This window comes from Glycine max, chromosome 9 (genome assembly GCF_000004515.6).
Source record: "Glycine max cultivar Williams 82 chromosome 9, Glycine_max_v4.0, whole genome shotgun sequence".
Classification (NCBI taxonomy): Eukaryota; Viridiplantae; Streptophyta; class Magnoliopsida; order Fabales; family Fabaceae; genus Glycine; species Glycine max.
Window position 1 is genome coordinate 11772773 of NC_038245.2, and position 22024 is coordinate 11794796.

Here is a 22024-nt window from a genome sequence, read left to right on the forward strand (position 1 = left end):
AACATCAATAAAAAAAAAAGAGATTCAATGCTATTTCAATTTAAATTATCAGTGATAATACGTACCTGGAGAAGTGTAATATAACCGCCCAACTGTCGTGTAGAGGCCTGCGACGCGTCGTTCAGATGCTCGTACATGTGGACTAATGTCGCCGCTCCCTAGGCGAATCCCCCTACCTGGGCTAGGTCCCTGAAAGCCTCCAAGTGCACGACATGTACATGGGTTGAACTCTTGTTGGCGAAAAGAGTACAACCCACCAAGTGGAGCAGATACGTGCGGGCTGCTACAACCCATTGTTTGGCCCTGCACTGGCTCTCATACAAGTCCTAAAGCCACCCCAACCGGACATGAGGCCCACCAGCCTGTCGGGTCTCAAATGTAACCTCCTCATGACTGACCTCAAGAAGCTCCGTCAGTAGACCAATCGCGTCTGAAGTAACAAGCGGCTCGAACGTATGCAGCGCGCCAGTGATGGGAAGGTGTAGGAGTGACGCCACGTCATCCAGCATGATCGTCAACTCGCCTACTGGCAGGTGGAACGTGCTAGTCTTGCGATGCCACCTCTCGATGAAGGCGGATATAAGTCCAGAATCAGTGGTGATAATAGAACACCTGATCAGTGGACTCAATTCGGTGCCAGCAATCAACCCTTCGATCTCAGGCGCTGGTCTCCCAATTTTATCTACTTTTCTACCGTGGGAGACCAACTTCAGATCGGGTTGTTCCTAAATTGAATAACAATTTATAATAATGTGTATATAAAAAACAATCCAACTACAAATAATTTTTATGTAATTAGTCAACATTAAAAACTACGTACCTGTCCACTCCAGATGCTGTGTGCGACATGCACAGCAAAATCGGTCAAAATCGATGGGTCGCGTGGTCCACCGGGGAAACCCTCATCTGCGGCAGGTGACCCCAAGCTCCCATCAGTAGCCACTCCCTCTGTCTGAATAGCATCGACGGCGCCTGTCATCTCTGGGGTGGCATCATACACATGAGGAACATCCTCATGCGACTGAGGCACATCCTCAGGTCTCTCTGTGACGTCCTCACGTAGACGAACCCGTTGCCTACATCCTGAAGCAGTAGGTCTACGACGCAGAGAAACATCAGCCTCATGCGCATCCTCACTAATGCCTCTACCTCTACCAGCTCCTAACGCACGACCTAAACCTCGTGTTCTAACCATGATCTGAAATCATGAAGAACATTTATTTTTTTCGGTCAAATTAAATATTCAAATAATTGGTAACAAAGCTTTGTCATTACAAATTTGTTGAAACACATGTTTTGTATGTTTCTTACTAATTTGGTCAAATTAAGTTTTCAATGTTTCTTGGACATGATGTTCTCATGATATGTGTGACATTCTCATTTATGATATCTGTGACATTATGCTTCATTATGAGGGACATGTAGAATCAAGGCATGCTTTTTGTTTTTTGGTTTAGTATTTTGAAAATAGGACAAAGAATTTAGGAGACACAATTCTCCTAAAAGCTGAAATTGAATAATGAAATTGTTTGCTTCCAAGGGAATAATCAAATCAAACATTATAAGATTTACTTCCAAGGGAAATATAATAGGCAGAATTTTTGGTTTCTGTTTGGATCATGTTTAAATTCTTTTTACAGCTCCAACAGGATTAACACTTACCCTTCTCTCATTAGCAACACAAAGCCCAAGATGAATGATGAGTGGTTCAAATCATGAGCAGATCCGAAGGGGGGGAAAATGGCCTAGAGGATCACTTAAAAAAAATTCCCACTGTTTTATCTCTATCTAACACATTTATTGTTTTCAATGAAGAAGTTTGAGTTCGATATTGCAATTGGTCTAACAATCAGAGATTGGATTTAAGTTGTCTTAATTTATATGATATTGTGGAGCGCGTGCATGTTCAGAAGGAATTCCAAAGAAAAGAAAAAAGCTCATGGCACATTCTAGGTTTCTTTAGATCAGGGAAATGTGTATTTTATATGTTTCTGTTCTTTGGTTTTGTATTTTCAAGATTGCTATCTTGTTAGCATTCAGTGTGCATGCGTGCTTGATTGTAGCACTCTCATTAGCATCAACTATGCTTGTGTAAGTGCCGTTATACATTTTTAGTGAATGATCAATTGCTCTTTTAACAAAAAAAGAAAAAAGAAAAAAAAAAAGAGGAAGCATTTACATAAAAGAGATGGAGAACAGCAAATTGATGGCAGAGGAGTTTAAGTTCATTCAATATTCGGTCATATGGTATCAGCTTTGAATTGCCATGTTTATAACATTGCTTAGATTGCGTAGGTATTAGATTAGACAAATTTGTTTTCAATATCAAAATAATTCCCATTGTAATTGACAAGTTGCAAGCTATTAGATTAGATTAGACAAATTTCTTTTCAATATCAAAATAAATTTAGAAACAGGGTAACACAGGAACTTTGTTTTCTTGTCTCATATTTTTTCTTAATTACAAGTCTAACAGTAGTCTAATAGTTGCATATTAGTATCCTAACTTACCTTGTTTTTTTTTTCTTAACCCTCTCATTCATCAGGGAAAAAGAATCCTAACTAATTCACATAATTTATGCAGTGTATACAGTCATTTAGACATCCTAATCAAATGACAGCAAATAACAATTCAATTTAGACATCCTAACCAAATGAAAGCAAAATACAATAGGTGATGCATCAAAATTAGGGAGTTTGTGTAAGTTAAATACCATATACACTTTGTAATAGCATATAAATTAAAAATAATAATTACTAATATCAATAAATTGGTGGTTCAGACAAAATTTTCAAGAAAAAAAAAAACCAAAAAATAGCAAAACATGGTCCGCGGAAGAAGTTTCGCATGTTCTTCCGCGAGAAGGATAGGTAGCATGCGGAAGAAGGTTCCGCAAGTTCTTCCGCGACCAGGAAATGTTGCCTGCGGAACCTTCTTCTGCTGAATCCAGCGAAAGAGCCTTCTTCGCCTTCTTCCGCCGGAACCCGTGGAAGAACCCCTTCTTCCGCTACAATATCCAACTTCCCCTTCCACATGCGCAGAAGAAGGTTCTTCTCGCGGAAGAACCTTCGTCTTCAACCTCAGCCACCACACACCACTACACATCACTCATGTCGTCTATCCTACGACCATTAACGCTTCCAAATGAAGACACGAGGTTAGAACACTAACCTGGATGGCGGAAGAAACAAACAAAGCTAGCCAATGGAGGACGCCAATACCTGTGGAGGAGAAGAAGGGAACCAAATTTCAAAGCGCGGAAGAAGAAGCTTGCTATCTGATACACAGAAGATGAAGGAAGAAGACGAACCTTTTTGGAAGGAGAAGAACGAAAGCACGAAAGAAGAAGCTTGCGGGGAGGTTGCTGGGTGCACGGGAGAAGAAGGAAAGCGCGGAAGAAAACGTTTTTTAAAATGAAAGAAGAAGAAAATGTTTTTTTTTTTTAAATATATTAACTTTTATTTTTTAAATGAAGGGTATTTTTGGAAGTTCATTCAATTGCTGGGTGCACCTAGCAACACCCCTAAATACCCCCACCAATCCATTCATTTCTTATTGGTTTGGGTTACATTAAGTAAGTATATCCAACCCGTAAATCTCGGTAATTACTTAACGCATCCTACTTTTTACTTGGTACACCTACAAATTTTCTAATTTATCCATTTTACCCTTTTTCTTTCTCTCTCCCAAAACCTCCCTGAACTAAGCACCGCTCACCCCTCTTCCCTCCTTGTAGCGCAACCACTCACACTAATCCAAATCCCTTCGCCACCCCCTCTTCGCCTTGATTTGCACCTTCCGTCACCACCCCACAACACCGGTTGTATTCTCGCCCTTGTTCACCACCGTCCCTACCATCAGTGGATGCCTCGTTTCCACCCCTAACGCCGCCCGCATCGACCACCCTCTAGATCGAGCCCTATTATAGGGTGGAGCTCCGCTACCAGAGTTGGGAGGACACCCATGACTCTGTTGTTTGGTTCTGGTTATTGGAGCTGAGAGGACGCGTGCGACGACTTTGTTTGGTTCTAGAAGGCACAGCTTGCGAAGAAGCATGATTTCACACCAGCGTTGGTTTCCAACGTTGTCGTTACGGACAATGTGGAAAATCAATCGTGTTCGCGAGGCACGTGAAGGGCTCGATGGAAGGGAAAGAGTAATGACGACGGTTGCGTGCAATCTCCCTCTGCAATTTTGTTACAGAATGTGTAATCCTTTTTTATTATAATGGATTGACTAATCCATATTGAAAATACATTATGGACTGTGTAATTTATAAAGTATTTTTTTTATTATGGTTTGAGCAATTCATAATATAAAAAAATATTATGAATTGATCAATCTATAATGTATTTATATTACATATGGATCAATTCATAATATTTTTTATTACAGATCCAGCATTTCATAATACAAAATATTACTGATTGGTTATTCTATATTATAGGTAAGAATTTTTAATTTTTATTCAGGTGTTTTATTTTGTTGTAATATTAGTTTAAAATTTATATGGCAGAGGTTGCGGAAGCGTAAGACGGCTCCAGTGGCATACTTTCTCTGGCTATGTTTGGAGTGAACGGTGGTGGAAAATGCGAGACTCGGCGAAATGAGGTGTTAGGTACTTAGGGTTGCCTCAAAGAGAGGAAGTAGGAATAAGGGCATTTAGGTCTCAAGGTTTAATTAAGGGATACATCAAGTAAGAAATGGGGTGCGTTAAATAAAAGTCATAAATCCCTTACTAATCCATATATTTCACTATTCAACGAGAGAAAAATGAAACAATTTCCCTTAAAAGGAAAAAAAAAACATTTAAAATGTGGAGTTCAGGATAAGTGATTGACAACTGTATTCTTTTTCATTGAAACAGCATGGCCAATTCTTCAACTTCAAGGTGTGTGTTGTATGTGCCTGCTTTAATATATCTTGTGTTTATGCCTCATTTGCTTCTCTTTGCTTAGATGCATTAGCCTTGCACCCTTCGAATGCCTTGGAATTCTACCAATGGATACCTTTTGGATTTCACCATCCTTAGTGTCGGACCCAAATTTCTTAAACTCCATTTCAAGTTGTTCTCTTGTTGAATTAAATGGAAAGTTTCATATGTATATGGAATGATCTTCGACTGGTAAAAGAAAAGAACAAGTCAATTAATTTTTAAACTAAAATATACACAATTATATATGTAGTTATAGAAGAATCTAGAATCAAAGAACTTAAACCCATTATCAAAGAACCCATACGTGTATCTTTAATTTGTGTAATCGATGAAGACCTGCCATGAGTGACAGCGAAACAATGGTTTAAGCTGAGAGAGAGGATCTTTGATTAATTGTTTCATATTGGAACATCACAACCTTTTTGATATTCTCCATTCAAATTTAACATGAGAATGTGAGAGTATCCAATGGATCTGAAAAAAGAAAATAGATAAAAAAAAATATAATTAATATTTAATAATAAGTTTAATTTTAATGTATTAACATTGTAATACAATTTTATATTGTCATCTAATCATAAATCATTGCATAATTCTTTTTTTCTCTTTAATAATATGATTTTCAATTGATTAAATAAAAAAATAACTCCCAAAATAAAAATATGTTTTTGTGTGAGGCTAAAATACACTAATAGTGCTTTATCTTATATTTTAGTTCTAATTTGATCAATTATCTTTTAAAAATTTAATTTAATTTTTTATATTTTTAAAGTGAGTCAAAATAATTTTTTCTAGTCTATTATGATATTAAAAAAAAAGTTGGCCATTTTTTTACCACCGATAATGTTTGAGTGAGGACATGGCTATTTTTTCTTGAAGGAAAGATAATTATATTTTATCAAAGTGGATGAAAGAGTTAATACACGAAGGACTATATATGATCAAAAAAGAAAAAAAAAAAAAAGAGCAAACGATCTAGATGTCCTAGCTAATGAGTGAGCAATTTGATTGGTTTGTCGGCTTACAATGAACAACATAGTTTTGAAAAGAGGAAATTTTGGCAACACAACTCCTTAGAATATCTCCAACTTCGTTATTCTGAAATCTTTTACCTTTGGTGCTATCAATGATTTGCTTGCTGTCAAATTCCAGAATGATGTTATTGAACTCATGAGAGGATAACCAGATTAGAGTCAACTCCAAAGATCGTGCTTCGGCCTCTGATGGTGAAGGCATTCCATTATAGCACAATGACATGGCATAAATGAAAGACCCATTTGAATCCCTTATACAAGCTGCTACTCCAAATTTACCTTGTTCTTGGAAGAGGACTGCATCCGTGTTGCACTTCACAAAGTCCCTTGGTGGAGGAGTCCAACGAGGTTGAAGAATTGGAGCTGTGACACATGGTGAAAGGGATTTTTGATGAAGATTTCGCCAATTTTGGATATAGTGAAGTGTCTGTTGAAGGCAACTAGTTATAGGCTTCTGAACACCATCCCAAAGTATAAACAATTTTTGGCAGTTTAAATTGGTTATTTCTCTATGTAATCCAACATTTGAGAACAATCACACACAACGATGAAGAATGTTCAAGAATCATCGAAATTTGAGTTTCACAATGGAGTACCTCCAAAGGCTATCTCCAACCTCTTTTTTCTCGACCATAGGTTCCACACCCAATGCGCCATTGTTGAGACTCCCAACTTCGTTGTCAAGCTCCAAACCAGTACGTGCTTTGTTGGACCCCTCACTCAAAAATTTGACCTGAAGACTCAGAGTGGGTCTCGCTGTATATGCCTTCTTTGGCAACGTCACTAGTAACTGTTGTTTTTAATTTTTGTTATTGATGGGCCGATGTAAAATTTAAAAATATACTGGTTTGAACCATAAGCAACACATTCAAACAAAACAACAAAAATAGAAAAGAAAAATATTATTTTCAGAGGTACCTACCTCCAACCATTGCTATCAACCTTCTCCAGCCTTCACAATTTTAGCTTTCTAAACCCTCACTTGCTCAAACTCGATGTTGTGTTTTATCTGAAGAGAAAAATAGATTTGGTGATCAAAACTGAGAGCACCTGGTTCTATTTATAGAACTTTGTCCATTACAAAGCTTAATAGAACGTGGGTATGGATAATAAGATCATGGATTGTTGCTAAACATTGCTCAACATGGGTTAAATATGAATAGAAAATGGACCATGTACAGAAACTCACTTCCCATAAAAATTGCAACAAAAAACAGTCCAGGAAAATAGGAACTGAAAAATTGAAAATTCCAACATTTTCTCACTTTGTCCATTTAACCCAACATTAGTCATAACAAGAAATAAAATATGCGAGTCATGACGATAAGTCCTCTAATAGCGAGTATTATCTTCCATGTACCACAATATATCAAGTCTCTAAATACTAGCTTTTAACTTTATGAATAAACCATATATTTATTCCAGATCTAAACTTAATGATATTTCTCAAAATAAAAAAATGAAAATGTTCACAAAACAATATGAGAAAATATCAAACTAAATAAGAGTTTCAAAAATTTCAATTGTACTACAATGAAATCACATCATGGAACCAAGTATCATTCGTACTACATGATCCTTAAAATTCCTTGGTGGCATGCCTTTAGTCAAAGGATTGACAACCATCAACACCATGCTAATGTGTTCAAAGACCACTTTATTTTCTTTAACACATTCTCTTATGGCTAAGTACTTGATGTCGATGTGCTTACTTCGACTTTCACTTTTGTTGTTCTTAGCCATGAATATTGCAACAAAGTTGTTTCAGTATAACTTCAATGGCCTAGAAATAGAGTCCACAACTCTAAGTCCAGACACGAAACTCTTCAACCATACACCATGCGAGGTAGCCTCAAAACAGGAAACAAACTCAACCTCCATAGTGGAAGTAGTGGTCAAGGTCTGTTTGGCACTTCTCCAAGATACAACTCCACCAGCTAGCATAAAAATATAATCAGATGCTGATTTTTGTGAATCAACGCAACCAATATAGTATGAATTTAAGTAGCCAATCACCTCTAGACAATCAGTTTGTCTGTACATGATCATGTAATCATTTGTTCCTTGAAGATATCTTATCACTTTCTTTGCAGCTTTCCAGTGGTCAATACCTGGATTACTCTAATATCTTCCCAAAACACCAACAGCATATGAAATGTCAGGTCTGGTGCAAACCTGAGCATACATAAGGCTTCCAACAACTGAAGCATATGGAATATTCTTCATGTGTTCCCACTCAAAATCATTTTTTGGGCACTGACTCAAATCGAGTTTGTCACCCTTCACAATGGGAGCTACACTTGATGAACAATCTTTCATGTTAAATCTCTCTACAAATTTGTTAATATAGGTCTTTTGAGAGAAACCTAAAATTCCTCAAGACCTTTCCCTATGGATCTCAATGCCAATGACATAAGATGCATATCCCATATCCTTCATATCAAAGTTCTTTGAGAGAAATTTTTTCACCTCATATAAAAAATTCTTATCATCAGTTGCAAGCAAAATATCATCCACATATAACACAAGAAAACAAATCTTACTCCTACTGACCTTCTGGTATATACATTGATCCATGATGTTCTCTTCAAAATCGAATGAAGTGATGACCTCATGAAAGTTTAGATACCATTGGCGAGAGGCTTGTTTCAACCCATAGATGAATTTATTAAGCTTATAGACTAAGTGCTCACTATTACTAGAGAAGAATCCTTCAGGTTGTTTCATGTAAACCTCTTCCTCTAGACGACCATTAAGGAATGTCACTTTCACATCCATCTGATGTAACTCAAAGTCAAAATGAGCTACTAATGTCATAATTACTTAGAAATAATCTTTCTTAGATACATGAGAAAATGACGTTGTATAGTCGATTCCTTCTCTTTGAGTGAACCCTTTGGTAACTAGTCTTGCCTTATGTCTCTCAATATTGCCTTGTGAGCCTTTCTTTATTTTAAAGACCCATCTACATCCAATGGCTTTTACACCTTTAGACAACTCGACGAGATCCTAGACTAGGTTAGATGCCATAGAATCCATTTCATCTTTCATAGCATTGTATCACAAGTTTGATTCCTTAGAACTTCCTTAGAACTCATGGCTTGTGAAAATGATTCAGGATCATTTGTGACTCCAATATTGTAGTCTGATTCTCGCAGATACACCACATAATCACTAGAAATTGTTGACTTTTTGACTTTAGTAGATCTTCATAATGTTGCTCTGTGATCTTCTTGAGAAACTTGTTGTTCCTCATCAACAACTTGATTTGCAGGATCATTTTCAACAGTTTGTGGAATTTCAATCACTGGTTGTTTAACACTCATTTGTACTTGAGGGGTGTGAATGAAAATCAATCTATCATTTGAGCAAGAGGGTTGAGCTTCATAGTGATCCTTTTTAGAAGCAATGTCTTGAAATTGACCTCTCCCACTGATCAAGTCATTCTTAAGAAATTTTGCATTTCTCGATTCCACGATCCTAGTGGTATGTGATGGACAATAGAATCTATACCCTTTGTACCTTTTTGCATATCCAATGAAATACCCACTAATAGTCCTTGGGTCTAGTTTCTTTTCTTGTAGGTTATAAATTCTCACTTCAGACGGGCATCCCCAAATAGGTATATGTCGCAAACTCAGTTTCCAACCTTTGAATAACTCAAAAGGTGTCTTTGAGACAATCTTGGTTGGTACTCAATTTAATATATACACAACCATCTTTAGTGCTTCAATCCACAAGAATTAAGGAAGTTTTCTATTACTCCTCATACTCCTCACTATGTCCATTAAAGTCTGGTTTCTTCTTTCTGCCACATCATTTTGATCCAGAGAACCAGACATAGTGTATTGGGCAACAATCTCACGCTCTTGAAGAAACTTCACAAATAGACCAGGTGCTTGTCCATTCTCTGTGTATCTACCATAGTATTCTCCACCTCTATCGAATCTCACGATCTTAATTTTCTTTCCACATTGTTTCTCCACTTCGACCTTAAAGACTTTAAAAGCTTCTAAAGCTTCATCTTTAGAATGAAGTAAGTAGAGATACATGTATTGTGAATAATCGTCTATAAAAGTGATAAAGTATTTTGGCCCACTTGAGTCCATGTTTGGACAACATATCAGTGTGCATGATTTCTAATAGGTTTGAGCTCTTCTTTGCACCCTTCTTAGACTTGTTAGTTTGCTTACTCTTAATGCCATATACACAAGTTTCAAAATCAACAAAATCCAAAGCACTAAGTACTTCTTCATTTACCAATCTCTTAATTCTCTCGATAGAGATGTGTCTTAATCTTCAGTGTCACAACATAGAGGATTCCTTATTCACAACACATTGTTTTAACCCAACAATAACATGTATAGAATTATAGGTAGCATCATTTTGCAATTCAATAAAGTAAAGCCCATCAAATAATGCACCAGAACCAATAATTCTAGATTTATTAATTAAAGAAAAACTAGAATTTGAAAAATTAAAGGAAAAACCCAATAGTGCAAGTCTTGATACAAAAATCAAATTCTTAGAAAAACTTGGAATGTAAAATGTCTTTTCTAAACACAAAATAAAACCGCCACTTAAAACTAAACTACATGTCCCAATGGCTTCCACATGTGAGCTCATCTTACCTCCTGAATTGATGTACTGCTCACTTCCCACTAGTCTCCTGAGGTTTTCCATACCCTACAAGGTATTAGAAACATGGATTATAGAACCAGAATCAATCCACCATGTGTTATGATTAACATTAACCATATAAGGTTCATAACAAACATACGTAAATGAAGTACCTTTCTTGTCGAGCCAGCTCTTAAATTTTGAGCAGTCTTGTGCCCTTTTTTCATGCAAAAGAAACACTTTGACTCTTTCTTTATGACCGGCTAAGTAGGAATCTTGCCCTTATTCTTGGCTTGATCCTCTTTCTTCTTTCCTTGAGCAGTTAAATATACTCTTTCACCCTGTTCCATTATTAACCTTTCCTTTTCTTGAACACACATAGTCAATAACTCATTAATTGACCACTTATCCTTATGTTTGTTATAAGAAATTTTTAAATGGGCATATTTCACAGGCAGAGTACATAAAATGTAGTGTACTAGGAAAGAATCTGACATGGTAACATCCAAGACTTTTAGTTGAGCCACTATATCCCTCATGCACATGATGTGATCATGGACATCTCTTATCCCATGGAGTGTTAAGGATGAGAACAACATTATAAGGGTGTTGACAAGGGCCTTATCAGATGTAACAAATTGATCATCAATGACCTTCAAAAGATCCTTGACCTTTTCATGTTGATCGATAGAACTACGGATACTAGTAGATATATTGGTTTTTATGAACATCATAGAGAGGCGATCATATTTCTCGCATTTTTTCATAAAGATCAACAACATTTGGAGTGTCAGTTTCAATAATACCCGATGGTTCATTTCCCTAATGGCATCATCAATATCCATCCGGTCTAAATGAAGGAGAATTCTCTCCCTTCAAACCTTATAATCATCCCTTTTCAATTCAAAAATATGACACTTAATATCAGAAATGCTTGCAGATTGATTAAATGCAAAGTTCAAACATACATTGTCATTATTCATAATTTGAGACTAAATAAAATATTATGTTTTACCAATGTAAAACTTGTATTAGTTTATAAACCTAAAGACATAAAACTTGCTTGTGAACTAAAATCCTACTCAATTAGATTCAAACTTATAACAAAACTATCAAATCATGTTCTTTTTTCCTTAATTCCTGTGGGTATATTAAGAAATATAACCTGATATTTTATTCTAATTAGTCAAGACACACCCACACACATCATTCAATAAAAGAAAACATGTAAGCTCTCTAAAAATTAATTTTAACATGCATAAATTATTTAACTTAATACTGCATACTTAAATAAATATCAAATTCAAACATACAATTAAACTAATTAAAAAAATAATTTAAACAAATTAAAATGCACTAAATAATTCATAACCATATATGTGATAAACCATTCAATTTAATTATTTAGCATATGTATAATCATCAATAAAAATTATGGCATATGAAAAGGAAAGACAATGTTTAGCATATGTTATTCAATTATTTAGCAAAACCTATATGTATTCAATTATTAATTAAAGATATTAAGGTATTTCACATACAACTTATATGACTGGGCAAAATATAAGTTGTTATATATATATATAAACAATTATTAAACCTTCAAATGGTTTAAAAACAACATGGACTGGCCAAAGCAAACATGACCTTCAATGTTAATTATGTAGAGTACGATTTTAATATTATTAAAAGCATTAGTCACATGGCTCGTACTAAAATGCAACAGGTGATTCCAAAAATAGTCCACGTGAGTAGCATCAAAATGATGGAAATGGAACAAAATGAAAGGCCATTTGATTCATCTCCAAGCTTGAGTAGGGTCACTTTGACCCAATTGTGACCCGCAGACCCGAATGAAAACCTGATGGTTTTTAACCATTTACAAAGCCAAAATTATCATTTTAAATCACAAATAAAAAGGAAAATCGATTCCAATTTGATTTTCAATCTTAATATGAATTAAAACGTTCAAAAAAAAAAAAATAGAGTGCCTGTATCTAAAAAAAAGTATGAGTGCCAAAACAGAAGCAAGGTAGAAGCAAAGATGGCTTTGATACCAAATATAAAATTTATAAATATCTGTTTTGAACCATAAGCAACACATTTAGACCAAACAAAGAAAACATAAAAGAAAAATATTATTTTCAGAGGTACCTACCTCTAGCCATTGCTATCAACCTTCTTCAGCTTTCACAGTTTTAACTTTCCAAATCCTTACTTGCTCAAACTCAATGATGTATTTTATATGAAGAGAGAAGTAGGTGAGTAGGTTTGAGGATAGAAACTAAGAACATCCGATCCTCTATATAGAGCTTTGTCCATCACAAAGCTCAACAGAACGTGATTGCATGTGCTTGAGTTGACACATCTTGGTCTTGAAGAAGATGAAGTCGTAGTTTTTAAAAAACTACACCTTCATTGAAATAGTTATTGGCGGTAACAAAAATCTGAGCTTAATTTTTTTAACATTAAACATAATGAGATCTTTCTTAAAGAAAAAAGAAAACATTACACATAATGGACATGGACATAACATAGTAATATTTTGACTCATTTTAAAAATAAAAGAATTAAATTAAATTTGTTAAGATATTAGAAAGTAAAATAAACTTATAAGATTCAGATAAAAAAAATAAAGTAACACAATAACCTTTGTTTGTTCTCTAGGATAAAAAATAAAGTAAATATAAGATAAAAGGACTAAAAATAAAATTTAGTTTTTTTAAACCATTCCTTTCATTTAACAAATTTGAAAATTTCTACCTACTCCGATTCCTCTTCCCTCTTGACGAAAATCCAAAGCTGAAGAACTCCGTCCTTTGTTTGTTTCCCTGCGCGCTGCGCAACACAATAACCTTCATCTCCGCCCTTTGCACACCCAACAAGAAGCGCTTCGCGAGGTCGGTTACGAATCCAACGTTGTTCTCCTCAACTTATGCTGCCGTCCACGTCACCACCCAAATGTTCCCTCTCCTCCGCAAACTCCACATTCCCTTCTTCTCACACAGAAGAAGAACATTCCACTTCTCTCTCGCTCTCTTAAGGAAAATTCCAGAACATTCCAATAACCCCCCCGACCCCTCCCTCGTGGACCGCATCTCCCGCCTCCTCCTCCTCCGCCGCCCCACTTCCATTCACCGCCTCCGATTTCGCCCCTCCGACGCCCTCACCGACGCCCTCCTCCGCCGCCTCCGCCTCCACCCCACCGCCGCACTCTCCTTCTTCACCCTCGCCGCCTCCGGCCAACAACACCCCCACTACCGCCCCCACGCCACCTCCTTCTGCCTCCTCCTCCACATCCTCGCCCGCGCCAAGCTCTTCCCCGAAACCCGCTCCATACTCCACCAACTCCTCTCCCTACACTGCACTAACAACTTCAAAACCTTCGCCGTCTGCAACGCCGTCGTCTCCGCCTACCGCGAATTCGGCTTCTCCCCCACCGCCTTCGACATGCTCCTCAAGGCGTTCTCCGAACGCGGCATGACTCGCCACGCACTCCACGTGTTCGACGAAATGTCCAAGCTCGCCCGGACCCCCAGTCTTCGGTCATGCAATTCGCTGCTCGCGAAATTGGTTCGCTCTGGCGAAGGAGACGCCGCATTGATGGTTTTTGAGCAGGTTTTGAAGATGGGGATTGTGCCTGATGTTTACATGATTAGTATTGTTGTGAATGCGCATTGTAGGGAAGGGAGCGTGGAGTGTGCTGAGAGGTTTGTGGAGAAGATGGAGGGGATGGGGTTTGAGGTTAATGTTGTGGTGTACAATGCTTTGGTTGGAGGGTATGTTTGTAAGGGGGGTGTTGATGGGGCTGAGAGGGTGTTGAGTTTGATGTCAGGGAGAGGGGTTGAGAGGAATGTGGTTACTTGGACTTTGTTGATGAAATGTTACTGCAGGCAGGGAAGGGTCGATGAGGCCGAGAGGTTGCTTCGGAGGATGAAGGAGGATGAGGGGGTGGTTGTGGATGATCGCGTGTATGGCGTGTTGGTCAATGGGTATTGTCAGGTGGGGAGGATGGATGATGCGGTTAGGATTCGAGATGAGATGGCCAGGGTGGGGTTGAGGGTGAATGTGTTTGTATGTAATGCGTTGGTTAACGGGTATTGTAAGCAGGGTTGGGTTGGGAAGGCTGAGGAGGTGTTGAGGGAGATGGTGGATTGGAATGTGAGGCCGGATTGTTATAGCTATAATACGCTGTTGGATGGGTACTGCAGGGAAGGGAGGATGGCTGAGTCTTTTATGCTTTGTGAGGAGATGATACGGGAGGGAATTGATCCATCGGTTGTGACATATAATATGGTTCTCAAAGGGCTGGTAGATGTGGGGTCTTATGGGGATGCTTTGAGCCTTTGGCATTTGATGGTGCAACGAGGTGTGGTGCCGAATGAGGTCAGCTATTGTACTCTGCTTGATTGCCTTTTCAAAATGGGAGATTCTGACAGGGCTATGAAGCTTTGGAAAGAGATTTTGGGTCGGGGTTTTAGTAAGAGCAACGTTGCATTCAATACAATGATTGGTGGGTTGTGTAAGATGGGGAAAGTCGTTGAAGCACAGACTGTTTTTGATAGGATGAAGGAACTTGGATGCTCACCAGATGAAATAACATATAGGACTTTGAGTGATGGATATTGTAAAATTGGCTGTGTTGTCGAAGCTTTTAGAATTAAAGATATGATGGAAAGACAGACAATTTCTCCTTCCATAGAAATGTACAATTCCCTTATTAATGGACTTTTTAAGTCCAGGAAGTCGAGTGATGTTGCTAACCTTCTTGTTGAGATGAAGAGAAGAGCTCTATCACCAAATGCTGTTACCTTTGGCACCCTTATTTCTGGTTGGTGCAATGAAGAGAAGTTGGACAAAGCTTTGACTTTATATTTTGAGATGATTGAAAGAGGGTTCTCTCCTAATTCAGTTATCTGTAGCAAAATAGTCATCAGTCTTTATAAGAATGATAGAATCAATGAAGCTACTGTGATCCTAGACAAGATGGTGGATTTTGATCTTCTTACAGTTCATAAATGTTCAGATAAGTCTGTCAAAAATGATTTCATAAGTCTAGAAGCTCAGAGAATTGCAGACTCTCTTGATAAGAGTGATATATGCAATTCTCTTCCCAACAATATTGTGTACAACATAGCTATCTATGGTCTTTGTAAGTCTGGGAAGATTGATGAAGCAAGAAGTGTTCTGTCAATTTTGTTGTCTAGAGGGTTTCTTCCAGATAATTTCACATATGGTGCCCTAATTCATGCCTGTTCGGCTGCTGGTGATGTGGGTGGTGCTTTCAACTTAAGGGATGAGATGGTGGAAAGAGGTCTTATCCCAAATATTACTACGTATAATGCGTTAATAAATGGGTTGTGCAAAGTAGGAAATATGGATAGAGCACAGAGACTTTTCCATAAACTTCCTCAAAAAGGCTTAGTTCCCAATGTTGTTACCTATAATATACTAATCACTGGTTACTGTAGAATAGGTGATCTTAATGAAGCCTCTAAATTGAGAGAGAAGATGATAGAAGGAGGGATTTCTTGAACCCGTACTCTGCTTTGATCAGTGTTCTTCTTGGAAGACTCTTTAAAGTTTTGCGATCAAATTATTCAGGGCATATGCTAATTAAATTCTTGCCTGATACTTCTCATAAATTTTGCTAAATGCAAAGCTGAGCTGATGGCTCAAGACTCAATTTCTACAAACCTGCAGCCATGTTCTGATGCATTAATTTCCAAACAAATTTGGCACAGGAAAAATCATTTCTTGCAAAAGATTTATAGGTTGGTAATGATCATATTCTCCTACCTATTCATCCTCAGGCATCATATTTGAAGTTCTGGAGTTTTTCATTCTCTTTGTTGTGGAAGCTAGATGTGCTTCATGATAAAGTTTTTATTCAAATAATCAAGGAAAGTGAAATGTGTTTTTCTTGATGCAATAGTGAAATTTTCACAGCTATTTAGAGGATGGGGAGGACTTGGATATGGAAGATTTGAATGACTTGGATGCTTGTATGGATTGGTCCATGAAGACTATATTGTTTGATGTCACTTAAAACCACGGGAGTTTTGAGCACGTTTGAAGGTACTAATTTTCTTGCTGTTAATACAACTAGATGAATAGGTTGCCTTTTATTAGAGTGATCTTATCAATCTAGAATATTTATCAGTACACTGACTTGTTAATGTTGCGCAACTCAGGTCAGATGTTGAAGAACATAGATGGCATCTGTCAAGCTGTGCCTTTTAATGTGGTTGGAAGCCGAGTTCTAATCAACTCTGTGTCAGCATCTCATCCATTTGAAAGGGAAAAAGACCTCATTTATAGGAGAAACACCGTTTTGGTTTTTATATATAATCTGCTACGTAGGAAAGATAAAATGGCTAGGTCACCCTTCAGGACTTCACAATATCTGGATGATAGAAAGCTTTCTGCATTGAAGATTCTAACTTAAATTACTTCATAGAGTAATGCTACATTCTCCAAAAAAGTAACAGCTAGATTATTGGTGGTTGTTGGATAAGATAAAAATGATAGGGACACATCAATTTTATTCATCCAAGAGTCAATAATAAGCTTGCCAGTTGAAACTTCTCAAAAGAATTCTGGCCATAAATTCCTTGTTATTTCGCCTATAGGGGTGAGGGGGTCACTTGGTTGACCTTGTGTTCTGATCGTGACAACTGTATAGAATTGGGATTGAATCCAGAAATACCCATTGGTAGGTACTTTGTAATCCCATTGTAAATACTCGCTGAGATTGCCAGTTTTGTCCTGACATTAGAGCCGGAAGAGCCTGTTTTTCCGTAAACATTTTTGTACCCAAAAACATTTCTTGCCATTCTTTTCATACACTGTTTAGCATGCAATTATTAGAATGAGGCTATACCACATAGAAAAAGCTTTGCCAATGAAATGATTCTTTTTTATTTTATTTTATTTAGACTTAATTAAATTTTTCATACCTAGAATATAAGTCATTTTCGGATTATTATCTAACATTTTTTCAACCAAATATCTAAAAATATTTTCAGTTTCATTTTATTACCTGTCGTCAGTCGTCTTTTGTTAAATAATGATGTGACAAACAGAATGTCACGTCATCACTTCTTATCACGGATATCTCATTGTCACGTTATCACCTTTAATGATGTGTTTGTGATTGGACATGATGACGTGACATTTTGTCTGTCACGTCATTATTTAACGGAAGAAAATTAACGATGAGTAGTAAAATGAAATTGAAATTTTTTTCAAGTAAGTATTTGACAAAAAATGAATTTTTAGGTAATAATATAAAAAAAATATATTTTTCCAGGTATGAAAAACTTATTTAAATAAATCTGAAAAATAATTTTTTAATTAATAAATAATAATGAGAAGTTTTATCAAATAAATAATTTAATTTCAGATAAAATGATAAATTTTATTATTTTATTGAAAATAAAAATAAAAATGATAATCATAAATTTAAGTTATGTTTAAAATTAAATCTTATAAGTCAATAAGAAAAAATCATTTCTCAAACACTTTTATTTAATAAAATATTTGTAAACTTGTAAAAAAACTAAAAATTAATTAAAATAACTTGATGAATATATATATATATATATATGTAATTTACTTTTATATAGACTTAAGAAACTTTATTTTATTTATTTTTTTAAGATAATTCCTCATTTAAAATAAGAAATACATTAAATTAATAAGATATTTTTATTGGTAGGAATAAAAAAATACTATTTAAAATTTACAATAACTCACCTATTAAGTTATCTTGTTTAATCAAGTGAACTAAATTAATAAGATAGTATTAAAGGTGAAATTAAAGAGTTAAGATGCATACATTTAATATATGAACAAAGTTAAAAGAGAACTCAACAAGATCAAATGGTGAGATATATCTTGGGTCTAGAGAATAGTAAAGGAAGAGTGAGGAAAGACATAATATGTTACATGTATACATTGATTATAGACCGCAAAATATCAATTATATATGATTTAAACAAGTTTTTCATGTCATATATTAAATAAGTTTTTCATATCTAAAAAGTAGGTTATTTTTATATTACTACCTAACAATTCATTTTTTTGTCAAATACTTACTTGAAAAAATCTTCAGTTTCATTTTACTATATGCCGATATTTTTCTTCCGTTAAGTGATAGTGTGATAGATGCAGTGTCACGTCATCATGTTCAATCACTGACGCAACATTGTCACATCATTGAAAGTGATGATGTGACAATGGAGTGTCCGTGACAAGGTGTGATGACATGATACTTCGTTTGTCAAGTCATCACTTAACCGAAATTTTTGTGAGGACTTCTTTCTGGGTTCCTCGCTGAACCAACTGAGACTTATCAAAGTAATCCTTATGATGTCTATCCTAACTTATCTTCCCTCTCTGGAAGTGGCGTCATCTGAAACTCTGTAATTTGTATCAAGCGATTTGGTCCTAACAAGGATCACATCATCAGTGGAAAAGGATGAAGGCCCAGAGACAGAGACACTACTATGAATATTAATTATTGTTGAAAGCCCAAACTAATTTGATGACTCATGCCAAATATGTTCTTTTTTTATTTATAATTTTTTTCGTTTTAATTTTGACCCAAACTGTTTTAAAAACCATGTCAACAGGTAGTAAAATGAAACTGAAATTTTTTTCAGGTACTTGATTGAAAAAAATAAATGTTAAGTAATAATATGAAAATAATCTATAATTCAACTATGAAAAACTTAATTAAGAATTTTATTTATTAGTGATTTGGACAGGTTGAATAAATTTTTATTTTTATGGGTCTTTTCCTTTGCAACAAAAATAAAAATAGTAATTATTATTATTATTGTTTAGTTTCTTCTTTGAACTAATATTGGCAAAGTGGTATTGCATCCTGAGAATGGAATTCAAACTAATAAGAGCATGAAAGCATCTAGCTAAATTCCTACGACAGTCAGATATGTCCAACTATGCACGTGTTCAGTTAGCTATTCATTGAATATTTGAGGCATTATTTGAGTTTACCAAGATTCAAATGCTATTGTGTTGACCGACTAAGCAATTAGATTTCTGAGTAAATAAAATAATTTCATGAATAAACGAGAGTATTTTGAAATATTAATTGATGGATTGAATGAATTTTATTAAATGGATCATGGATGAATTGATTTTTTTAATGGATCTAAATGTATAAATGTATTAATTTATTACTTTTAACTAGTGCGGTGACATGTGCAATGTACATGTACATTTTGGTTATAAAGATCAAAATTAATCATAAAATATATAATAAATATAAATATTAGTATTTCTTCATGTAAATATTTTATTCTATTTTAATTATTTTTATTTTTAATTATACTATAAATTTTGCATAACCATTAAAATTAGAACTTTTAATTTCTCAATAGGACTTTAAGATATTCTCATGTTTTGATTCTTTAAGTTAATTATGAGACTAATCCTTAATTCATAACTTATTCCTATTTAAAAGTTTTTATCCCATTCCAATAAAGTATTATGTGGAAATTAAATTTAATATTTTTTTTCTATAAATTTAATATAGGTTATCAACTGAATTATACATATTGAATAATTACTCTATAATTTAACTTAAATGTTAACATGTCTCATATAAATGTTCATGTGTCTCATATTTTCTTTTACTTTTATGTTATCTTATTTTTGTTTATATTTACATACATGGCTTATATATTAATGTTTTTCGTATAAAAAGTTAAAGTTGTGCGTAAATATTTACCTCTATTTTTAATACAATATCAAGTATTTTTTATTATATATTTTAAGTAATATCACCTATCATAATTTATATATTAAAAAAGAGTTTAATGTCTATAGTTATGTTTAATAACATATTTCAGTTAGTTTTTAACTTTTTTTATTACTTGAAAAATTCATTTGACTGTTTGGTAAATAAACTTTTTTTTAGTAGTTTTTTAGTAGTTTTGTTAGCATTTTTTAAAATGTTAATTGAAGTAGATTTTTTTTAAAGTGTTAGCTTCTAACTTTTTATATTTTCTTTCACTTTTATCCTCGATATATTTATTGATTTCCTTGTTACTTGTTTTTTTTCAAATAAATCATGATATTATTTTTTGTCATTTTATACTCTTTAACCACTTTAGCAGTTAGTTTATCGAACACTTCTAATTTAAAAGTTAGTTTTTTAGCTTCCAATTTTTAATTACTAGTTAACTTTTTAGCTAATATTGTCAAACATAATCTATATGGACCGATGGTGTAAAAGAGTTTTAAAAGTTAACAAACTTATATATATGGTAGATTATAATTGTAAAACTTTTTACATTATTGAGAGTGTATAACCATTTTTCTCATAAAAAAATCTCATGAAATTTTATATTCAAGACATAAATATTAACCTATGTAATATACACATTGATTTTCATATTAATATGTTTACGTAAGAAAGTTGTACAATTTTCCCATAGGCTAAAATTATTTTAAGCATAAACTAATTTATAAAAGTTTTCATATTAGCATGGCTAAAAGATGAATTTTAACATGTCTATAAGCTAATTTTAACTTATCACTACAAGAAAGAATCATATTCACAATGAATTTTTTCAGTGACAATTGAGTTGGTAAAGATAGATATTTGACATCTTCCATAACATAATTAAGATTTTCCTTTTGTAAAACCTCTTATGTACTTAATTAAATTACTTATTCAAACACGTCTTAAACAAGATAACTAACTTGAATGATAACATTCTTGTGAATTATGCAGGTTTTGATGATGCCTAAAATAATTTACTTGATAATAGTTATCATCATCAAAAAGGGGGAGAAGGTGAATTTATATCATGTAGGTTTTGATGATGCCAAAGTATTACCTAAAGATGGTTGTCATCATCAAAAAGAGGAAGAATGTGAATGAATATCATGCAGGTTTTGATGATGCCAAAAAGGTTACTTGATGAGCATGGATTGAATCAAGTCAAAAGAACAAGATCAAGTAAATCTAAGATAAGAAATTAGTAAATTTGTTTAAATAATCTCAATTTAATTGTTTTAGTTTGGCCTCAACATCTTTAGTATCAAACACTCTTTTATCAAAGGCTAAATCAGTTCAAAAAGATGTAATCGATTATCAGTCTGTGTAATCGATTACTAGAGAGTTTGTGAAGATATTTTTTACTAACGGCACAAAACTATTTGAATTTTGATCTGTGTAATCGATTATCAGAATCTTGTAATAAATTACCAATGAAGAGATTTCAAAAAACCTTTGAAAAATCATGACTCTTCAGAAATATAACTATGTAATCAATTACCAAAATCATGTAATCAATTACCAGTGAGAAAACTTCAGAAAAGCTTTTTGAAAAGACACATCTCTTCAAACCATTTTGGAAAGGAAGACATCACGGGCATATGTGGGTGTGGGTGTGTGGA

General features: G+C 34.6%; 1 protein-coding gene across 3 annotated transcripts; it reads left to right on the forward strand.

Moving 5' to 3' along the window:
• Nucleotides 1-13240: 13240 nt before the first annotated feature.
• On the forward strand, nucleotides 13241-17396 carry LOC100811926 (putative pentatricopeptide repeat-containing protein At1g19290). Of its 3 annotated transcripts, none has more exons than XM_041004894.1 (3): nucleotides 13241-16365; nucleotides 16527-16669; nucleotides 16786-17396. In XM_041004894.1, exon 1 carries the CDS (start codon nucleotides 13553-13555, stop codon nucleotides 16124-16126), a length of 2574 nt encoding a protein of 857 aa, XP_040860828.1. In that variant the 5' UTR covers nucleotides 13241-13552; the 3' UTR covers nucleotides 16127-16365; nucleotides 16527-16669; nucleotides 16786-17396. The 3 variants fall into 3 exon arrangements, with proteins under 3 accessions (XP_040860828.1, XP_040860829.1, XP_014617518.2); XM_041004895.1 differs by having other exon boundaries at nucleotides 16541-16669; XM_014762032.2 differs by having other exon boundaries at nucleotides 13241-16669.
• The last annotated feature ends 4628 nt before the right edge of the window (nucleotides 17397-22024 follow it).

What these genes read in the sequence shown, in the direction of transcription:
- LOC100811926 (XM_014762032.2), top strand. Translation starts at nt 13,553, where the DNA reads ATGTTCCCTCTCCTCCGCAAACTCCACATTCCCTTCTTCTCACACAGA.